General features: G+C 47.1%; 1 protein-coding gene across 5 annotated transcripts in view; it reads right to left on the bottom strand.

The window, feature by feature from the left end:
* Positions 1–20,716, bottom strand: part of LOC146020716 (caspase-8-like) — a 115,958-nt gene that overhangs the window by 52,969 nt on the left and 42,273 nt on the right. For all 5 annotated transcript variants that reach the window (XM_083154077.1, XM_083154079.1, XM_083154078.1 and 2 more), the window contains exons 5-7: positions 11,481–11,560; positions 8,014–8,062; positions 7,846–7,911 (exon numbers count right to left, since the gene is read on the bottom strand). In XM_083154077.1, the coding sequence (XP_083010203.1) occupies positions 7,846–7,911; positions 8,014–8,062; positions 11,481–11,560 (195 nt within the window). The remainder of the gene's footprint in view (positions 1–7,845; positions 7,912–8,013; positions 8,063–11,480; positions 11,561–20,716) is intronic.

The following is a 20,716-nucleotide window of genomic DNA, read 5'->3' as shown; positions in this document are numbered from 1 at the left end:
AGTGACTCTGGCTCTCTGATTCTGATACAGGAGAAAGAGCCACCAAATGAAACAGGGACCAAAACCGAAGGCTCTCAGTACATAACGCAAGCATGACTATTCGAGTGAATCAAAGGCCTTATTAGCATCGAAAGAGGCAATCGATATATCTGTCCCAGAGAGATCAATTGTCTATAGATATGTCAAGACCCTTCTCAACTTAATTGAGGTAGACTTCCCACTAATGACCCCAGTTTGATCTGGATGTACAATTTCCTTGATATATATATATTTAAATTGAGTCATTTTTATTGAAGTTTTTCATACAGAAAAGGGAATAAATTCCCAACATAATAAATCTCCGACAGACACAATGTACATTTAACATGTGAAATCAAGCACCAATTGGATTAAACATGAGGTAATGACCAAGTTTAGGGTGAATGAGAGAATAGCGACTCCCTTTATCGATATAAATAAAACATTATTCTGTCTCGTACAAGACTAAGCAGAAACCAAATCGGGTGTAATAGGAGATATGACCATACAGCAGGATATATACCAGGAGGGCGTAGATATACAGGTAAATGGGTAGGACAATTCCAATATAGGACAAATATCCTGTTGGTGCCGTCTGCCAGGAAGGAAATTATCAACAGGGATAGGGCAGTATTCAATGAGGATAATTCGCCCTGTTTCATGGCGAATTTGTGCTATTTTCAATATATTTCAATATGCATGACAACCGGTGAATGATCATAGATCCATAATGCTTTGTAATATATTAAAGAGATACTGTTTAACAGGTCCTTGGATGAAAATGTTAATTCTGGAAAAGGTATTATATGAGAGTAGCAAGAATATGGACGTGTGGTGGGATACCGTGGTTCCTACTTTCCAGAGATTGACATTTTTTTTGAATAAAGTTTTTTTATTTTGCAGGTAGTAAATACAGAGAAAAACAGCGAATCAGACACTGTGCATATGAATCAATTGGTCCAGATCAGTCAAAATAAAAACATCAGAATGTACATTGCGTTCACATACCGTATTTGTTATTTTACAAAAGAATACCTCAACTGATTAATAAAGGATAAGAGTAATTTCGCCAATTTTCTCTGACTGAGTAGCCATCTTATTTTCTATTTTTTAAAGATTACATAATTAAAGAGGCAAACAATAGAGGGAAGAGAAGGAAAGAAGAAGAGGAAGAAGTAGATAGAAAGTAAAGAATCTTTAGTCACTAATGAGTATGCATATATGGGGGTACGGTTTCACCCAGAATAGCATGTCAGTGGGCATCATTAATTACATCGTACTTAGATGGATATTAGCCTTATGATTATCAGCATCCACATCCCACGATATATACTGGCCCTGGTTTCATCGAGTATGAGCGGAGTGCGGGGATTCCAACCACCTGCCCCATATCTTGTCAAATTTAGGAAGAGTGCCCCTAGACATGTATACGTATTTTTCATGCTGTACTGTGGTGTTAACCAGTGCCCTCCACTCCGCCACCGTGGGTCCCAGGTCAGCCATCCAATGCCTAGCTATGACAACTTTAGCAAGGGAACATAAGTTGATCACATATTGACCTTCAGTGTTGTTTAGTGAAGTGCTTGATTTACTACCCAGAATACACATCTTAGGGGTCAGGGCCTGTCCAGATATTCCAGTAGATGTTATAGTCAACTTAACCGCCACCCAAAATGAGCTAACTAGGGGGCATTCCCAGAGGAGATGCCACAGGTTCCCCTGCAGATTTCCACACTTTGGGCAGGCCGAAGAAGCCCGTCCTCCAAATTTGACCAGGGTGGATGGAGTCAGGTATGTTCTGTGTGTGATAAATATCTGAACCTGCTGAAACCTTGCGGAGACCGTGGCATGCCGTGACGAGGCCAATGCCTCCTCCCACTCCTCCTCCTCAAAGGTTCCAACATCGTTCTCCCACTTGGCCCTTAGGGCGGGAAGTGAGTCTTTATGTATGAAGGACAACAGAAATGAATAGGCCAGAGAGATGGTTTTGACTTGTCCGAGATTGACCAGGAATATTTTTGCTGGGGAAGCTAGTAGTTCAGGGGGGCCATTGTTAAACTGGGTATTTAGGGCATGGCGTAACTGCAGGTACCTAAAGAAGTGCACCCGGGGCAACCCAAACTCCTCCCTCAACTGCTGGAAGGACTTCAGCACAGCTGCCTCATATATTTGTCCAATCGTCACCACTCCCCCAGACGACCACAGACTCCTACCTGACAAGCAGGCAAGTTCAGGTAATTTGGAAGAATGCCAGAGGGGGGCTCCAGGGTCTATAGCTGTGTATCCCATCAAGGATTGGACTTCCTGCCATATCTTAACGGCCTGGACCACCAAGGGAGGGGCGCCCCTTGGCACCCTCCCACCTAGTAATAGCTGTGTGGGTGTGATACCGGGGCATATTTGGTGCAAAAATGTGATCGGGAGTGAACTTTGATCAGTGTCCTGCACCCAATGCCTAAGGAGTGAGAACTGGCCAGCATAGTAGTATAGTCTGAATTGTGGTAGAGCCAGGCCCCCTTCTGCCCGTGGCCTGGTAAGGGTGCTAATACTAATTCTGGGGCGTTTATTGGCCCATATCAATGAAGACAGTAAGCTGTTTAAGTGTCTGAAAAAGGAGGCAGGCACGTACACCGGGGACTGATTTAGGACATATGTTATTTTAGGCTGTAGGATCATTTTGACCAAGTTGACTCTACCAATAACATTTAGGGGTAACTTGGTCCATACCGACAGTTTATCTTTAACCATGGACAGCAACGGATCTAGATTCCTAGGTATAAAATCTTGACTAGTATTAGTGATAATAATCCCCAGGTACTTGAAGTGGGAGACCCAACTAAGTGGAAGAGGGGTGCTCATGGTCACAGGTAGTGGACCTCTCAGGGGCATGATGGAGGATTTGGACCAGTTCACCGTAAGTCCGGAGAAGCCGCCAAAGTCCCCCATCAGTCGCAGGGCAGTCGGCACAGACAATCTATAATCTTTTAAAAACAGGAGTAAGTCGTCAGCATAAAGTGCTACTGTGTCCGTTCTCTGACCCAGTTGGAGCCCGACTATATCTCGGTGTGTCCTAAGCAGACAGGCAAGTGGTTCTACTGCTATGGCGAAAAGACCAGGAGAGAGGGGGCATCCCTGTCTGGTGCCCCTTCCCAGCGCGAAGGGAGGTGAAACATGACTGTTGACAGAGATCCTGGCCATCGGGCAGACGTATAACAACTGGACCCACCTTAAATATTGTGGACCGAAGCCCATACGTTTCATTACCTGCCATAGATAAGGCCACTCGACAGAGTCGAAGGCCTTATTTGCGTCGAACGAAACAATGGCTGAGTGGGTTTCCTCACTATGGGTGGCCTGAATATGAGTGAACAGCCGTCTTAAATTTATACTGGTGGACATACCCGGCATGAAGCCGGTTTGATCCGGGTGGATGATTGATAGTATTACATTATTTAACCGAATGGCCAGGATCTTTGCCAAGATTTTAACATCCGTGGTAATCAAGGAGATGGGTCTGTATGAGTCAGGGTACTCGGGGTCTTTCCCGGGCTTGGGTATAACCACTATAACCGCCTCGGACATAGAGTCCGGTAACACATTGAGGTCGAAGAGCTCGTTAAATAGCTTCAAAAGCTTAGGGGCAAATGAGTCTAGATGTGTCCTGTACAGTTCCACTGGGACTCCGTCTACCCCCGGGGCCTTACCCCCGGGGAACGACCGAACCGCAGTCTCTATCTCAGTAGTTGTGATGGGCGCCTCGAGGGAAGACTTAGCCTCCTCAGACAGTGTGGGTAAGTCAATATGGTCCAGGTATTCAGTGAGTTCCTCCTGCGTGCATGTTAGGCGTGTGCGGTACAACTCCCTATAGAAGTCTAGAAATACATCTGCTATTTCTTGGGGGGATGTCCTCAGTACTCCGTCAGAGTCAAATATTTGGGCCACAGAGTTTGCGGGGCGGTCCAGGTGTACCAGGTGAGCCAGGAGGCTGCCTGTTTTGTCAGCATTCATGTACAGTCTATGGGATTTAAACAATAGACTGCGAGCGTTGCGCTCCTCCAAGTGAGAGACCCAGGTGTTTTGTGCTAGCTCCCATTTTGCCCTGGACTCCTCTGACCCCTCCTCCAAATGAGTAATCTCTGTGTTCCGACATTCGTCCTCCAGTGCAATACCCTTTGCCTTATATGCTCGTTTAGTGGAGGCTATTTTAGATATAAGGGTGCCTCGTAGGTATGCTTTAAATGCCTCCCACACTATTGGGGCAGGGGCCGTGCCTGTGTTAATGTCAAAGTACCCGTCCCACAGGTTCTGGAGGTCCGAAGATTCTCCAAACTGCAGTAACCAGGAGGGATGTAGCTTCCAAAAGGACTGTCCCCTCTGGCATTCCATCTCCACCGTCAATAACAGAGGAGAGTGGTCTGAGACGCCCCTCGCCTTATAGCAAATGTTTTGGAGTCTGGGCAGTACTGAGGGAGTGACGAGGGCCAAATCAATACGCGAAAAGGAGTGGTGAGACTTTGAAAAGCAGGAGTACTGGGTGACCGCCGGGTGTTTTAGTCGCCAGGCATCTCTGTAGCCAATTGACTCTACATATTTAGCAAAACCTGTGTAGCGGTCATCAGGGGGGACGGAGTCGGGGGGCCACCATCTGTCTAGCCTTGGATTCATTAGCTTATTAAAGTCCCCGAGACATATGACTGGCGTGTCGGGGGATTGGGCCACATAGGCAGCCGCTTGTTTTAAAACGTCATAGTTGAAAGGAGGTGGGACGTAAACCGCTAGAATAAAGAAGGGCTGGGAGTATAGCTTACATTGGAGGAAAACGTATCTGCCCAATGGGTCGGTCTTAACGTCAATCAGCACAAATTGCACAGACTTGTTTATTAGTACTGAGACCCTCTAGAGTGAGTAGAGTGTGAGCTATGGTACACCCACCCCACCCAGGGCCTACGTAGTGACATTAGTTTGTTTCCTTCCAGATGGGTCTCAATCAGGCAGGTGATGTCCGACCTATACTGCTTAACCATTTTGAGAACTAGAGAGCGTTTAACTCTATCATTCAAACCCCGGACATTCCAGGCTAGAATATTAAGTTGCGTCATGTTGAAGTATCGGGAATGGGCCGTGCGGAATTGTGGTGGTGACACTGCCACTTTGCGGGTCTGAGTAAACTACGGCTAACATCTGAGCAAACCTCGTATCCTCCAATTTCATGCAAAATAAGTCATAGCATTTAGTGTGACTAATAGAAAGAAAGGAAAAAGAAAAACAAGAAAAAATGGAAAAAACAATCCCAACATAATACACCCCCTCCCTGTATACCTCCCCCAACCTAGGCATACTTATATCCCTAAACCTTGTACCTAAGAAACTACCAAACTATGGGAGCAATCAGTTAATAGCTACCAATGCAAGCTCCGGGGCCCCCTGGCCATCTGTTGCCTACACTTGCCTACAACATTATATGTGCGAAAAGAAAAACAGATACATAGTATTTATCAATGTACCCCCCTGCCTCCCCCCTCCCCCCCCCACCCCGTCTATAGTATAATATATTAATCAATTATAACACAGTTCTATTCATATTCACGGTAATCAGCAACAGCAGCTCCACTCGAGTGGCTTGGGACCGTCTGATGAGCTCAAGTGAAATGAGAGAAATGTCTAAGTAGATGAGGATTAATTCTTGCTTCTGGCAGCTTGGGGTATCAGGCTGGGGCCATCTGGCGGGCACCTGGTGCAAAACGATCAAGCCATGCTGCCACCTCACGAGGACTATTGAAGAATTTAGTCTCTCCCTCTGCTACCACCCTTAGCCGGGCCGGGAACAGCATAGAGTATGGGAGGTCCAGTTCGCGTAATCTGCGCTTCACGGGAACAAATGAGGCCCTCTCCTTCTGCACTTCGATAGCAAAGTCAGGGAATGTGGAAATGGTGGCGCCATTTCTAATCATAGGGCCTTTGGTGCGGTTCAGGCGCAGGATTGTGTCCCGGTCCTTATAGTGAAGAAGTTTAGCTATGAGGGTTCTGGGTGGAGCGCCCGGAGGGAGTGGGCGAGTAGGGATTCTGTGTGCCCTTTCGACAGCAAATTGGGAGGTAAAATATTCTCTGCCAAAAGTCTCAATAAGCCAGGCCTCCAGGAATGCCTCTGGTGCCGTGCCCTCCTCCTTTTCTGGCAGGCCTACGAAGCGGATATTGTTTCTCCTCAGACGGCCCTCCATGTCCATTAATTTATTCTGGATGCTTGTGACCTGTTGAGTCAGTGTGGATACCGTGGTTTTCATAGGATCAATTGCATCCTCAACTGTTGAGACCCGGGTTTCGACCTCCCCCACCCGCTCCCTAATACGCTGCACATCCTGTCTAAGGAGGGATAGATCACACTGTACCTTCTCCATTTTGTCAGATAAACGTTTCTCAGTGCCAGCAATGGCCTCCAGGATTTGTTGGAGAGAGGGGGGTGCAGGTAAAGCATGGTCCCCAGGAGGGGCTTCAGAACCGGTTGAGTTGCCAGAGTTCTGTCCGGAGTCCCCTGGGGGTGGCTGTGGGCCCTGCGCCTCTTGTCCTCTTGCAAATTTGGCCAGCTTTGCTGCAGAGGTACTGTGGTTCTGTTTCACCATAATTGATAGATGTCAGGCTGGTATGTCCCTTCTCCAGCTAAGGCAAGATCCGTTGATGTGGATTATGTCGCTTGCTCAGGAAGTGGGTTGCTAGGGGAATGCGGTGCAGGGCAATGGGTGTTCTGTGGTGGTATATACAGGGCGGTTCAGCAGGGGTGAAGTATAGGGCTCCACTCAGGGGCTACAACAGGCCTGTGTCCCAGCGTGCCTGTGTGTGCACTGATGATCACGAAATGGCGCCCGTAGCACAGGGCTCAGCTAGCTTTGGGGTAGTGGAAGCAGGCTGACCAGCCCCCTGGAGACACCCTTTTGGGTGAGGGGTGTCCACTGGTCTGCGGATCTGCGTTGCCCTCAGCTGGGCATATAATAAAGGGTAGTGGCCGCTTATGGTGGTGTTCCCTGGGCGGGTGCAGCGGGCTGGGGATGCGGAGTCTCGCTGGAGGGGTCTCTGCTGGCAGTGTGCTACCAGCGCCAAGATGGCGGCCGCAGCACAGAACTCACCGCGCTCCAGACAGGTGCTGGGACTAAGGATTTCCCCCTCGTCGTGGGCGCCGCTGTACAGTGGAAGTTGCCGGCGGGCGGGTGCTCGAAGGGGATCTCCTCCGCCACGCCGTCTCAACAGCAGGCGTGCGGGCAGGCTCGGGCTGTATGGCGTGGAGAGGTGGGCCGCAGTCCTCACCTCGGTCCGGCGGGCTGAACAACGGCGCCGGGACCTGATTTTCCGGGCGGGCTGCTCGTGCGGGGTGTTGTGGGGTCGCCTGGCAGCTATCTGCGGCGGTGTTGGGTGAGTTAGTAGGCACAGGATGGGTATTCGGATGGGCAGCCAGGGAGCTCCTGCCGGACACGTCTTACCCGCTCGCCGCCGTAGCCACGCCCCAGAGATTGACATTTTACTTCTAAACATCATGTCACATCCCTTCTTCCTTAAAGCACAAGTAGCGTAGCGTGTGCTCTCCTAGGTAGCTGTGACCACCTGCAGCCATAGCCAGACTTGGTAAGTGCGCTATGGGCTCCACCACACTGGAAGAGTCTGAGTTATAGTGTAACAACTTCCAGTGTAAGGAAAGGTCACAGGTTATAGGTAGTGGCCGATTATACCTCTATAGCCAGCATAATAATTGCATCATCGCTGGTTTGTGATTTTCATTTAGTAGTTAAATAATAAAAACTAAACTAACAGAATCCATGCAAATATCAATACATGTAATACCTTCATCATCATTGGCCAGACCACGCACTTCTTCAATATGTTCCCCAATGCTCAGTGTTCCCATGTCTACAAAGAAACACATACATCATCCAGGGCACATTTTGCATACAGCACATTGTCTTGCTTATAGATCTTATTTCCTGCTTGTGTTATGAACAAGTGACTTACCATCGGTTGGGACTTCCATGCTAGCAGATGAAAGAGCGGCAGGAACAACCTGTGTTGAAATGCAACAGTTTTGGTAAAACATATATTATGACTGGAAGGATATTTACGGTGTTCAGCTGACCAGGTATATGGCACTGGTATTTCCCATGACCGGGCTTCCAGAGAAGGGGGGGATTTTAATTACCAGCGCTTACCAACTGATCAACTATTGAGTTAGCTCCATCAGGGATTACGGGGATTATTATGGGACAGACTGAGGTCCCATAAAAAAAATTCCTGATTAGTGTCCTGGTTCGCTGAACTTATCCCAGATCCTGTGTTCTCGGCAGATTTTTTTTTTTGCATGAAAAATATGGGCTTTATTTGAATTGGCTGAAAAAAAAAAAAACATTAAAGAAAAAAACGCAGTAAAGGACTTTTTTTTTTTTTAGCAAAAGTTTTTCAAGCCTAATTAAATTCGCCACAATGTGAGACATTAGCAATTAAGGGGAAAAAAGCTGTGCAAACAGTGTAACAAAAAAGGGTATTTGTATTCAAATCCATTTCTCTGTATGTTTAACCATGCCGTATACAGGGCACTGCTGCCTGATTGGTGTGCGGGTGCTCTGCAGCCTCTGCTCAATAAGGTGCCGAAAGAAAAGTGGCGGCCGCTAATGGGACCCGCAACGCTGTTTAGATGTTAAATAACATCTCTGCACAGGGCCGGCGCCCTCCCGCAGCCGGCCCTGTGCAGCGGGGACTACAATCCGCGGCCGCAGAACTGGTCAGCAGCCAGCCAAGCCGCATAGTTACAGCTGCTGCCGCTTAAAGGGGGGTTCTGCAATTGTGCGGGGGGTGCCGGTCATCACGGGGACAATATACAAACTCCGCACAGTTAAGGCTATGGTGGGTATCGAACCCATGACCTTAGCGCTGTGAGGCAGTAATGCTAACCATTACAACATCCGTACTGCCCCGTATATATAACACATGGTGGGAATAGAACCCATGACCTCAGTGCTGTGAGGCGGCAATGCTAACCATTACACCGTCCGTACTGCCCCGTATATATATATATATATATATATATATATATATATATATATATATATATATATATATATATATATATATATATATATATATATATATATATCACATGGTGGGTATCGAACCCATGACCTCAGTGCTGTGAGGCAGTAATGCTAACCATTACACCATCCGTACTGCCCCGTATATATATAACACATGGTGGGTATAGAACCCATGACCTCAGTGCTATGAGGCAGTAATGCTAACCATTACACCGTCCGTACTGCCCCGTATATATAACACATGGTGGGGATAGAACCCATGACCTCAGTGCTGTAAGGCAGTAATGTAACTATTACACCGTCCGTACTGCCCCATATATATAACACATGGTGGGCATAGAACCCATGACCTCAGTGCTGTGAGGCAGCAATGCTAAGCATTACACCACCTGTACTACCCCATATATATATATAACACATGGTGGGGAAAGAACCCATGACCTCAGTGCTGTGAGGCAGTAATGTAACCATTACAACGTCCGTACTGCCCCGTATATATAACATACTAGGTGATTCATCGCGCCCTACGGGCACTCTTCACACCGTCGTAAGGGGCTGCGCCCCCTTAATTTGTGAACTTTTGTATTGTGAGACATATGGTTAGAATTGTATGTAAGATGCCTGCATTGCAACTTGAGTTTTAGGTGAAATGTGTTAAATAGAGAGCATATGATGTGGTGGAAGCGGGTGTGTATGGTTTTGTTTAATTAAAAAGCGGTTACAGAGTAAGATGTACATTGATAGTGTGAAGGGTACAGTGACATTTGTGGGGGGGGGGGGGGTTGTGCGTGTTGTTTAGGTGTGTGTGTGCAATAGTATAGTAGGGTGTTTTTTGAGGTCACAACACAGGAAAACAGGAGGCTGGGTAGTGATAGGGGTGTGAGGGCATAAGGGGGACTAAAGAGGAGGGTGGGGGACACTGTGCAGCTTCTGCCAGTGGGTGGGGGTCCAGCGTGGCAGCACAGGAGTACAGGACGGTGGCCCTGAGTCAGTGTCTCCTCCTACTGGGTGGGAGTTAGGGTGCATGAGAGCAGGAGGCTGGGTGGTAAAGCAGGATAGGGGAATGTGGGCAACACAGGGTGAGCGGCTTCCCACTGGCGGAAGTTACGGGGCAGGAGAACAGGAGGCAGGGCAGTGATAGAGGTGTGTGGGCATGAGGGGTAGTAAAGGTTTTTGGCTGTTGCAGAGTAGGGTTGGGCATTGGTGCAGACGCCATCGATGGTTGGCATTGATGGCGATTTTGCACCATGCCATCGATAGTAGTATCATATTACTTGGATAACCATCGATTGTTGTAGCTATCGATGGTCATCCAATATATCTGACTGAATAGGCCGTGGGTTGATCTGAACTCGGTGGCGGGACTTCCGGGTGTGGGGGGGCGGAGCTATGCTCCATGTCCCGGCACCTTAAAATTTTTTGAAACTTGATTGGTTCTCCTTTGTCATTGATGTAGGGAAACCGTCTGGTCCTCCCACATTGATGGCAAAAGTATTCAACATCGGCCATAAACCATCGATAATTTGAAATCATTGATGGTCGATGGGCATCCCTAGAACTGGAGGAGGGTGGGGGACAGTATGCAGCTCCCGGCAGTGGGTGAGCATCTCCTCGCACTGGGAGGGAGTAAGGGGGTATATGAGAGCAGGAGGCTGTATAATAGTGGTATGTGGGCAAGACAGTTCTGTACACATTCCAACATGTCTATATGTTGTATTTGAACCCATATGGTTAAGCCAGCCCAGCACACATCTGCAGTCAGTTCCATCCTATCTTTCATTTTTCACATACAGTGTTCTCCACTTTTTCTACACACACCACTTAGCAATACGTGTTCATAAGCCATTTTCATATGTGCATTCGTGGCATGTTAGTTCCGCGATCTTAAGCGATTTCTTTTCACACAGTACAGTATTGTTTCACAGTGTGTATATTGTTTATTTATTTTTAACCAGGTCGTCCCCCAGCGGCCGGATCACCGCTCCCGGCGAGTGGTTCCCATGACTACGCCTGGACGCTTGCGTTCCAGACGGGTCTCAGGCACCCTCCACGCAGTACTGCATTGACGTACTTCCGGCGTCTGATCTCCGGCTCAATCACTTCCGGCAGCGGTCCCCGGCGTGCTGATGGACGATTCACGGTAATTAACGCTTATCACCTTCCTATTTATACTGGTCTGTTTTATTGCACTTTTGTATATCACCTTGACAAAGGGGCTAGGCCCCGAAACGTTGGAGATTTTTTGCACGAATAAAAACCCTTGGAGTGCCGCCGCCTGCCTGCTATTATATATATATATATATATATCATTACACCGTCCGTGATCCAATCTGAAATTTACATTACATTTACCTAACTTGACAAATAATTAAAACAACAACCACTGTAATGTACCTGAATAGAGAATGATGGCTTTAGCAAGTCTTCAAATTCCTCCTCTGAAGGCAAAGATGTCGGCATCAGTCCATGTAATTCTTTGGACACAAAATAGAGGACTAGATTTGTAATAAACAATTCTGATTGGTAATCAATATTATGCTTAAAACTGAGGGAAAAAAAACCCATTTAACTGATCGGAAGAGGAGGACCCAGCTATAGCAAACACAAAAAAAGCAGATAAGCCTTAAAGTTTTTCTTCTGGTATTCAGAAATTTCTACTAAGCACAGAGTACTCTGCACCCTTAAAGGCCGCCATCATCCAGGGAAACATAAAGAAGATGCTGTGAAAGTGGGAGGTGTTCACCCCCCCTGTGTAAAGATGATGTTAAATAAGATATTTAAAAACAGTGTTGTGTTTTTATTTTTTATTTATAGAAACCCAATAAGGGTTAATGTTTATACATAAACTACAATGTTATATGGTTGTGATACAGTAAATGTAGAGGATATCAAATGTTATATTAATAGTTAATACTTTATTTAGAAAAGGTATTAATGTGTTAATACCTCCTATTAAAGGAATATTGTGGACTTAACACTGTATTCCCCTTCCTGAAATGGCAATGGACTTGTCCCCATAGTCCATTAGGGTGGACTATACCATAAACCCTGCTTCAAAGGGGAAACTCTGACAGTTGGCAAGGACCCTGCTCATCAGGAAACCCCAGAGCAGAGACTATAAGTAAAGGTGCTGAGTAGAAAGAGCAGTTGGTGTGCAGTGGAGAGGCGCTGAGGAAAGTTGAAGTGCTGTGAACAAGCCCGTACAGCGAAACACGTGTCCTGCCCACCTCCCAGACACCCATTCACCATCTGGAAAGAAGCGCTGCTGGTGGGCAGCCCCGCCCAACGCCTACACAAGCAGGAGTGGTCCGGCGTCACGCCGTCTACACAGGGTCCCTCCACGCCGCCATACGCTGCCGCAGCGGGACCGCTCTGACCGCACACAGGGTCTAGAAAGATACCATCTACACCGATACCATGTACTCGCCAAACTGTGCGCTATTTAATATTTAATTTTACTATCCCTGCATTCCGCACTGTACTCCTTCAACTGTGCGCTACTTAATATTCAATTCTACTATCCCTGCATTCAGCACAGGATGCACGATTAGTTATTTAACTCAATCTGTGCTGTATTTAAGATTTGCACAGCGGCAAAACGATACTGCGCTCTGTTTGTGTCAAAAATTGTTACTCTTGAATACCAAATGTTACATGTGTATATAATATTGGATACTTATGCATTGAAGTACTAAACTATTGGTACCCCAGGGATGTTACTAATAATTTGCTACAACCTTATAGGTTCACTACCCTGCTAAAAGTGATATGTGTCTTGTTAACTGATTTCTCCTGCAGAGTATACTACTAAAATGACACACAGTTAAATGTGTACTACATGAAAGCACCCGGCTAATTTGTTTCAACTATTCATGCACTGAAGTACATAATGATTGGTGCACCAGGCTCGTTACAAATCTATTGTTACAGCCCTTCAGGTTCATTACCCTGTCTGAAGCACCCGTAAATTTTGTATCAATTTACGCTCTACGAACAACATTGTTCTATATACATTGTTTCAATGCTATGCGTTTTATTGATGAATTGTCTTTTGCAGGGTATATCACCAAAATAGTGCACAGTGAATCAGATTTGTGTATTGTAAATGGGAGCCTAAACAAACATTAAGGCTTTGCAACCACTAGCTGTATTAGCGATCATACAAAAATAATTTTTGCACAATTCAATATCTTTAGCCCCAGTGTCACTAAGGATGTACAGTACTCATCATTACTGACATCACAGTGACACTTAGCTTCATTCCATCGAAGGGGTACATTCACTTTAACCAGTGCACTTCTCTGTTCATTAAATCTCAGTGGGGAGCGCTCACAGACCACCACTCTCAACCACCATCCAATAGGTCTCTATGATGGAGGATAGCAGAAGGGTCTGTTAACTGCAACAACCACCTCTATAATCTGATCTACTCCGTCATTCTCTCATCCATTGGGTGACTAGGTCCTCCCTGCAATACCTATATGGCACCAGGGTACGACTGAACCCATCCAGGGGAAAGCAGAAGTGACATCTTGCTCCCCAGTCACCACTGTGCCCTCTCATCCGTCAGGGTATAGGGTCATACATCACTGCACCGCCTGAACCCTGCCGAATTCAGCAGCTAAACAGTGAACGGCCGAATAAGTACCTTGGGGGAGACCTATAGGGAATATTCGGTGCTGCATGTACACCGGGACAGCAGAGGTACAGGGTGTCCTTGAAGTTTTTCTTCCCTTTCATTATCTCAACCCTTTCTACTTAACTAACTTAGAATTTTTATTTCCATATAAAATATCCTTGTGTACACATGGTCAGATTGGCTCGTCTGTCATTTATTGTTATATGCTTTATCCTAACCAGTCTTATATCTTAAAAGGCTGGAGCAAGAATTATTCAGAAATTATTTGAATTATTGTAGAGGTGGACACCATGTATTAATAATTTTCGCCTCAGATACAGGGCGGGATGTATTAAAATACATCGCCGCCCTTCGCGGCCCCCCCGCCGCGATGCCGCCGCATATGTACTAACATATGCGGCTGGCATCACGATGCGGTGATGGAGGCCCCCCGCGATATCTGGAATGTGGTGTGCGGGGGGTCTCCGTCACCTCTCTGCCCCCTCCTGCATCCCTCATGCCGGGGACAGCTAAGCAAGCTGTCCCCGGCGCCTCCTCCTCCCCCCTGCAGCCGGAAGGACGTCCGGCTGCGTCACTAGGGGGAGGAAGGTGTTACCTTCCGGGTCCAGGAGGACCTGGACCAGCTAAGAGAGGGAGGGGGAGAGGGGGGGTCGGCGGAGACATCGGGCGGCTAAAAGAAGCCCATAGGCTTCTATAGGGTATCGCCACCCAAAGGTGGCGATACCCTAGACTGTGGTGACGTGGCGGTCGGGTAATAGTACATAGGTAAATGCGGTAAAACAGGGGTTTTACCGCATTTTCCCTTTAGTACATCTCGCCCACAGTGCCAAATACTAATCCTATTCAAGGTGCATTGTCCCTTTGTCTAAATAACGTAAGTGACGTGTCTTTGTCTTTTGTCTTTCTCCCCTCTTTTTTAATTGGCGTAATAAAAGCTAAATCTTAATTCACACATTCTCATCATCTTTTTCATCGATTCTTTACAAGTGTGCCCCAAAAACCTATATTGTTCTGCCTTTTGTTCGTCTTTGAACAACCCCCTTTCTCAGCTTGATTGCTGAACAACTTTGGGAGCATCACCAACCCAGCACCTGTATATAATTTTACACATAACAGGTCATATGTTGGTTTAGTTAATACATTACTTTACTGAATTGAATCTCTAAATAATTTTTGCCTGTGACAATCCCCTTCCCTTTGTACGAAAGTTGAAGTGCGGCAGAAAGGCGCTGTGTAGGGAAGCCGATCCCGGGGCATTTTTTCAATCCCGGGATTGGCTTTCCTAATAAAAAGACACCCTGGCTGCCCCACATTTACCTTCATTTGAGGGTGCAGCAGGGTTCCCAGGAGCCCGGTTGCTAGGTGGGGGGATGGGTCGTCCATGCTCCTTGCTGGGTGCGGACTGGCGGGCTGGCTGGATTTGCTGGCTGGGTGGGTTTGGTGGGCTTGCTGGGCGGGCGTGCGGGTTCCTTGCTGGCTGGGCGGCGCGGCATCACACTGCCGGACGCGACCTCTGCCTGCGCAGCGTGACCTCTGATCTCGTCACGCTGAGCAGTGCAGCCGGGAGAAGTCGGGCAGCGTCTGAGCGATGCTCAGACGCTGCGCGGCATTAGACTGAGCGCATGCGCAGTCTAATCCCGAAATCCCGGGATTGGAAACTCCAATCCCGGGATTGAAATCCCGGCGTTTTGGGGGCCAAATCCAACCCTAGCACTGTGTAGCAGAATTGTGGAGAGTGACGTAGCAGCTTCCCCTGAAGGCAGGCAGTGAGGTGGAGAATAGGCAGAGGCCTGTAATATGAGAAGAGAGGAGTGGTGAGTGCACTCAACCCCTAGGACTCTATTTATGGCCAAAGGGACTGTAACAGGCAACTGGATTGACAACCTCACACATAAAATACCCTAGCCTTCCAGCGGAGATACAGATAGTAGCGCAGTCCTGACACAGAGCCCCAGTTATTAATAAATATGCACAGCTGAGTGGAAAACGGTACATATTGAGTGCAGACAGCTAGAGTCTATCCAGTCAAGAGACACATTAAATGAACTGCAGCTACTGAAAATCTGTGACTACCTTAAAGCACTCATATATCTAAGAGACAGACTACAAATATTATATTTGAACATCATTGAGGAACTTTTATTTACTACAGTCTGCGAGAGAGATAGGAGCAAATGAAAGAAACTTTATTTATAATCATTAGCTAGCTCCTTACCAGTTTACAGACAAAGCTTCTAATATTAACCTCTTGTATACTACTCACTGGGAGGATGCTTTCAAAGTTTTACATAGTGGCTAATTCTAACTATCTAAGGAAAACATTTCCACTGTCAAGAGAACATTTCGCTTTCATCCAGTCCGGTGACACAGCTAACCTTGGGATGTTGGAGGGTCCGCAGGAGCCAAGGCACCTAAAGCTGAAGCTTTTCCTCTGGCTGCAGGCTCCTCCCCTTCTGCATCCCCAGCATGCTCCAGTTCATTTTAGGTGCCCACAGGAGTGGGTGCTTGGCTGACAGGCTGCTGCTGCAGCCGGCTTTTTTACTCTTTTTTTTTCACTAGTTAGTTTTTTTATTATTTTATTAACTGTAGTGTTAGTGCAGGTTTTTGTCCAGCGCGCGGCTTCTGACAGAAGCGCGGCACGCTGAGAGTGCAGCAGAGGCTGACAGAAGCGCGTCCTGTCAGTGCTCTGTGTGCAGGGGTGTCTGTCTGCACCCACTGCACAGTGCTTAACCCCAGCATTGCTGGGGTTTGCCTGAGCCCTGGGAGCGCTCCGGAACCGGCTCCTTACAGAAGGGGATCGTGGGGGAAGGACCTCCCGCAATGGCGGCCGCTATCTTGGAAGGGCTTACAGTATGAAATCCCTCCGGGGAAGTGAAGACTGTCACAGGTGTCCGGCGGTGCTGGACGACTCCAAGTGATCCCAGCAGAGGGGAGGCACTAGGAGGTGAGGAGACTACATTGTGGGAGCGGCTAAAGGGGGAAAAGGGCGCCAATACAGTTTTCCCACCCCGCTGAAGCAGGAACTTGGCTCCTTCCAAGCGTGCCATTTTCTCTCCACAGTGTGAGCTGAATGCTGGCTGTATCCTATTGGCTGCACACAGAATTGAGGCCTCCAGGAAGAGCTGCGCCCGCTGAGGCGGAGAAGTCACAGAAACAGCAAGCAGACAGATATTGTAAGAGAATGTAAGAGAATCACAACAACCACCGGCGGAAGGCCCCTGTCTTTCAACTGCTGCCTTTCAATTTCCAGGTCGCTAAACATAGTTTTTGTGGATCCTGGCACAACATTGGCCCTTGCTTCAGAAGGTCTGGGAATATTGGAAGAAACCATGGCTCTGCCACTGCCATGCTCATCGGGAACCAGGACCTCCTGGCCCAATATGGAAGAATCACTATCGCTTGTATTTGTTCTGACCTGATTTTCCACAAAACCTTGTGGATTAACGGGAATGGCGGAAATACATACACCAGGGTGAACTTCCACTTCTGGGACAGAGCATCCACTCCATTGGACCCCTGAGTCTGAAATCTGGAAAAGAAACTAGGTGTTTTTGAATTTTTCGATGTTGCCATGAGATCTAACTCTGGTTGACCGAACCGTCGAACTATCTGCTGAAAAACTGAGTCCTTCAGCTCCCATTTTCCAGGTAACACCTGATTTTGGCTTAGGAAGTCTGCCAATTGATTCTAATCTCCTGGTACATGGAGTGCTGAGATTGACAACAGACTGTCTTCTGACCACCGCATTACTGCTCGGATCTCCTCCAACAAAGGCTGGCTTCTTGTCCCAAAGGGTGGGTTAATACACAGAGTGTAAACCCCAGGAGCGCTTATGTTAGAGATGCTAACTCAATTATACAGATGGGGCAGGCTACATCCTGGCTGGCGGATCACCAGAACGTCCCTGCTGGCGATCTGCCAGCAGCCTCGCCATCCATCAGACTGAGACGCGCGTGCGTCTCAGTCTCCGGCGACGGAAACCCTGTCCGTCTCCACCTCAGGGAGACGGACAGGGTTAGGGGGGGGGGTGCGGGCAGGCGGCGGGGACCCCGGGTGACCGCTGACAAGCCGGTGGTGACCCGGGGGAAGCGACGGAAGTGCCGTCGGAAGGGGACGCGCGCGCCTCTCGTGCCCGCGTGTCCCCTTCTCGCCATCGATATGTCGCTGGCGGGGGATGGCGGCTGGCGTCGCCAGCGCCATCCCCTGCCAAGATGGGACCTTCCCCATCTGTAGTAGCTGCTTAAGTGGAGAGGGTCAGTCTCCACAAAAATTACAAAAAGAAAAAACAGAGAAAAGCAGCACTCACATTCAATAATGAGTGAATCAATTCTTAACATTTAGATGATTTATTTTTCAACCATAATAGTATAAAATTCATGCATGTGGCAAGCACATATATATATATATATATATATCACAACAATGTAGCATATATTACAAAAAATTGTGTACACGAACAAAAAATATGAATAAAAATGTTGTTTTAAAACAAACGGAGGTAACCAGATCTCATGTGTATCAGGGCAATCCCCATACGGGGTGGAGGAGCAAAAGGATCCCGCACTGTCCACACTGTGCAATAGTCCCAGAATTGGATTGGAGTCAAGAAACGGCAATTTGTATTCCTGTGGGCACACCGAGGGAGTGGCTGATGTTTTGGAAGCCTACCTTCAACCTCGTGGCCGTGAGTATCCAGGTAAGATGAATTTGAGCCGAAGACCACTGCGCTCCCCAAATAACATCGGAAGTCTTCGGCTCAAATTCATCTTACCTGGATACTCACAGGATGTATGGATATATATGTGCTTGCCACATGCATGAATTTTATACTATTATGGTTGAAAAATAAATCACCTACATTTTAAGAACTGATTCACTCATTATTGAAAGCGCTGCTTTTCTCTGTTTTTTCTTTTTGGCTTCTTGTCCCCCCTTGCCTGTTGATATAAGAAACTGTTGTTGCATTGTCTGAGAACACTCTGAGGTGAGACCTCACTAGATCCAGCTCTCTGTGATTCAATGACAGTTCTGACTCTCGAATGGACCATTCTAATTGAGTAGTTTTGTCCAAACAATGTCCTCCCCATGCCGTGGCGATTGCATCTGTAGTTAGTACTATGTATTGTGGACTTGATAGGGACATTGTTCTGGTCACCAGATGTTCGCTTTGCCACCAAATCAGGGACTCTACTACGTACCGAGGCAGTGTGATACGCCGATCCAGTGATATTTGATTTATGGAATACCGCAGATGATACCACTGCAACGTCCTCATGTGCCACCTGGGCCAGGGGACAACCTCCATGGTTGATGCCATCATCCCCAGTAGACTCACTGCTGATCTCAGTGGTACCTTTGCCTCTTCTCATAGCACGCAGATTAAATCTTGAATTTTGTTGCATCTCTGACTGGTAAGTGAGATTTCAAACTTTACTGTATCTATCATGATGCCTAGGAATGGGATAGTTTGCGTAGGTATCAAATGGTTTTTCTCCCAATTGATGAGCCAGCGATGATCTTGGAGAAACTGGATAGTGGTTTCTGAGGCTAGAATGGCTTCGCTTTCTGACCTTGCTGAAATCAGTAAGTCGTCCAGATAAGCCCAAACTGAAATGTTCTTCTTTCTGAGACCTTCTATTAGGACCACCAACGTTTTTGTAAACACCCTCGGAGAGGATGTAAGACCAAATGGAAAGCACGTGAACTGAAAATGATTTCTTCCCACGCAAAACCTTAGAAATTTTCTGTCTTGCAAACAGATAGGGACATGAAAATAAGTGTCTCTTAAATCTATTGAAACGAGATAGTCGTTCTTCCTCAACCCCATCAGGATGGATTTTGCCGTCTGTTTAGGTCTCTCAGATCTAAGATAGTTCTGAGTCCTCCAGAACTTTTCTTTACGACAAAAAGTCTTGAGTAGAAACCTAGGCCTTCTTCCGCCTCTGGAACATGATCCTGTATGCTTGAAATGAATGCTTCTCTCTCTACCCCAAAGCTTGGGAGCTGTGAAATAAAAAATCTTGCCCGTCTGGGCTTTGCGAGGAATTCTAATTGGTACCCTGTGGAGACCACCTCCAATACCCAGGTGTCCCGGACAGTTTGCTTCCATTTTTGAGCGAACTCTAGCAATCCTTCGGCCACCGGGATTTTCCCCACGGGACCTGAAATGTCACTGTTTAGGGGCACCTCTCTTAACTGTTTGGCGAAAGAATGCCCTGGAGGTCCCTGATGCATACCTTTCCCGAAATGACCTACCAGGCCTATAAGACCTGGCTTGTCTAAAGCTTTGTCTAGGAAAGTAACTTGAGGATATTCCTCTCTTGTCCAGCGGCAACCTCACGGACTTGCCTCCAGACATTCACTGTATCATCTGGTCTAGTTTGCTACCAAAAAGGAATTCTCCCTCAAAAGTTAGTGTAGCCAGTTTGTTTTTAGAGTGGGAGTCTGCCGCCCATGACTTCAGCCACAGGGCCCTTCCGGCCACCACTCCAGATGTTAATGACTTTGCTGAGTAATCCAGCACGTCCAGTGATGCCTCGCATATATAGTCTATTGCCAGTTGAATTTGAGCTAGACTACTAATGATTTGGTCTCTAGCAATTTTGTCTTGCAAGTCCTCCTGTAATGAGGCGCACCAAATTCTGAGTGCTCTCGCTGAGGAAGCTATAGCCACCCCAGATTTGATGGAAACAGAACTGGAAATATGCAGTCTTTTTAATGCTCTTTCCCTTTCTCTTATCCATTGGATCCTTAAGGGAAGCACTGTCCTATAAAGGGATGGTTGTCCTAGTGGTGACACAGCGTCAATTTTGAGAATACTGCACCACTTCAAAAATTCTGTATCGTTAATAGGATACATACGCTCCACTCTTTTAACAGAGCCAATACATTTGTCTGTGTGGCCCCATTCCTTTGTAAGGATCTCCTTAACAACTTTATGAACAGGAAAACATCTTCCTTTCTTTGTCCTATCTTCAAACAGGGCATCCTA

This window comes from Crinia signifera, chromosome 7 (genome assembly GCF_055691185.1).
Source record: "Crinia signifera chromosome 7, ASM5569118v1, whole genome shotgun sequence".
Classification (NCBI taxonomy): Eukaryota; Metazoa; Chordata; class Amphibia; order Anura; family Myobatrachidae; genus Crinia; species Crinia signifera.
Note: the sequence above shows the minus strand (reverse complement) of the source record. Positions and strands in the feature narration are given on the sequence as shown.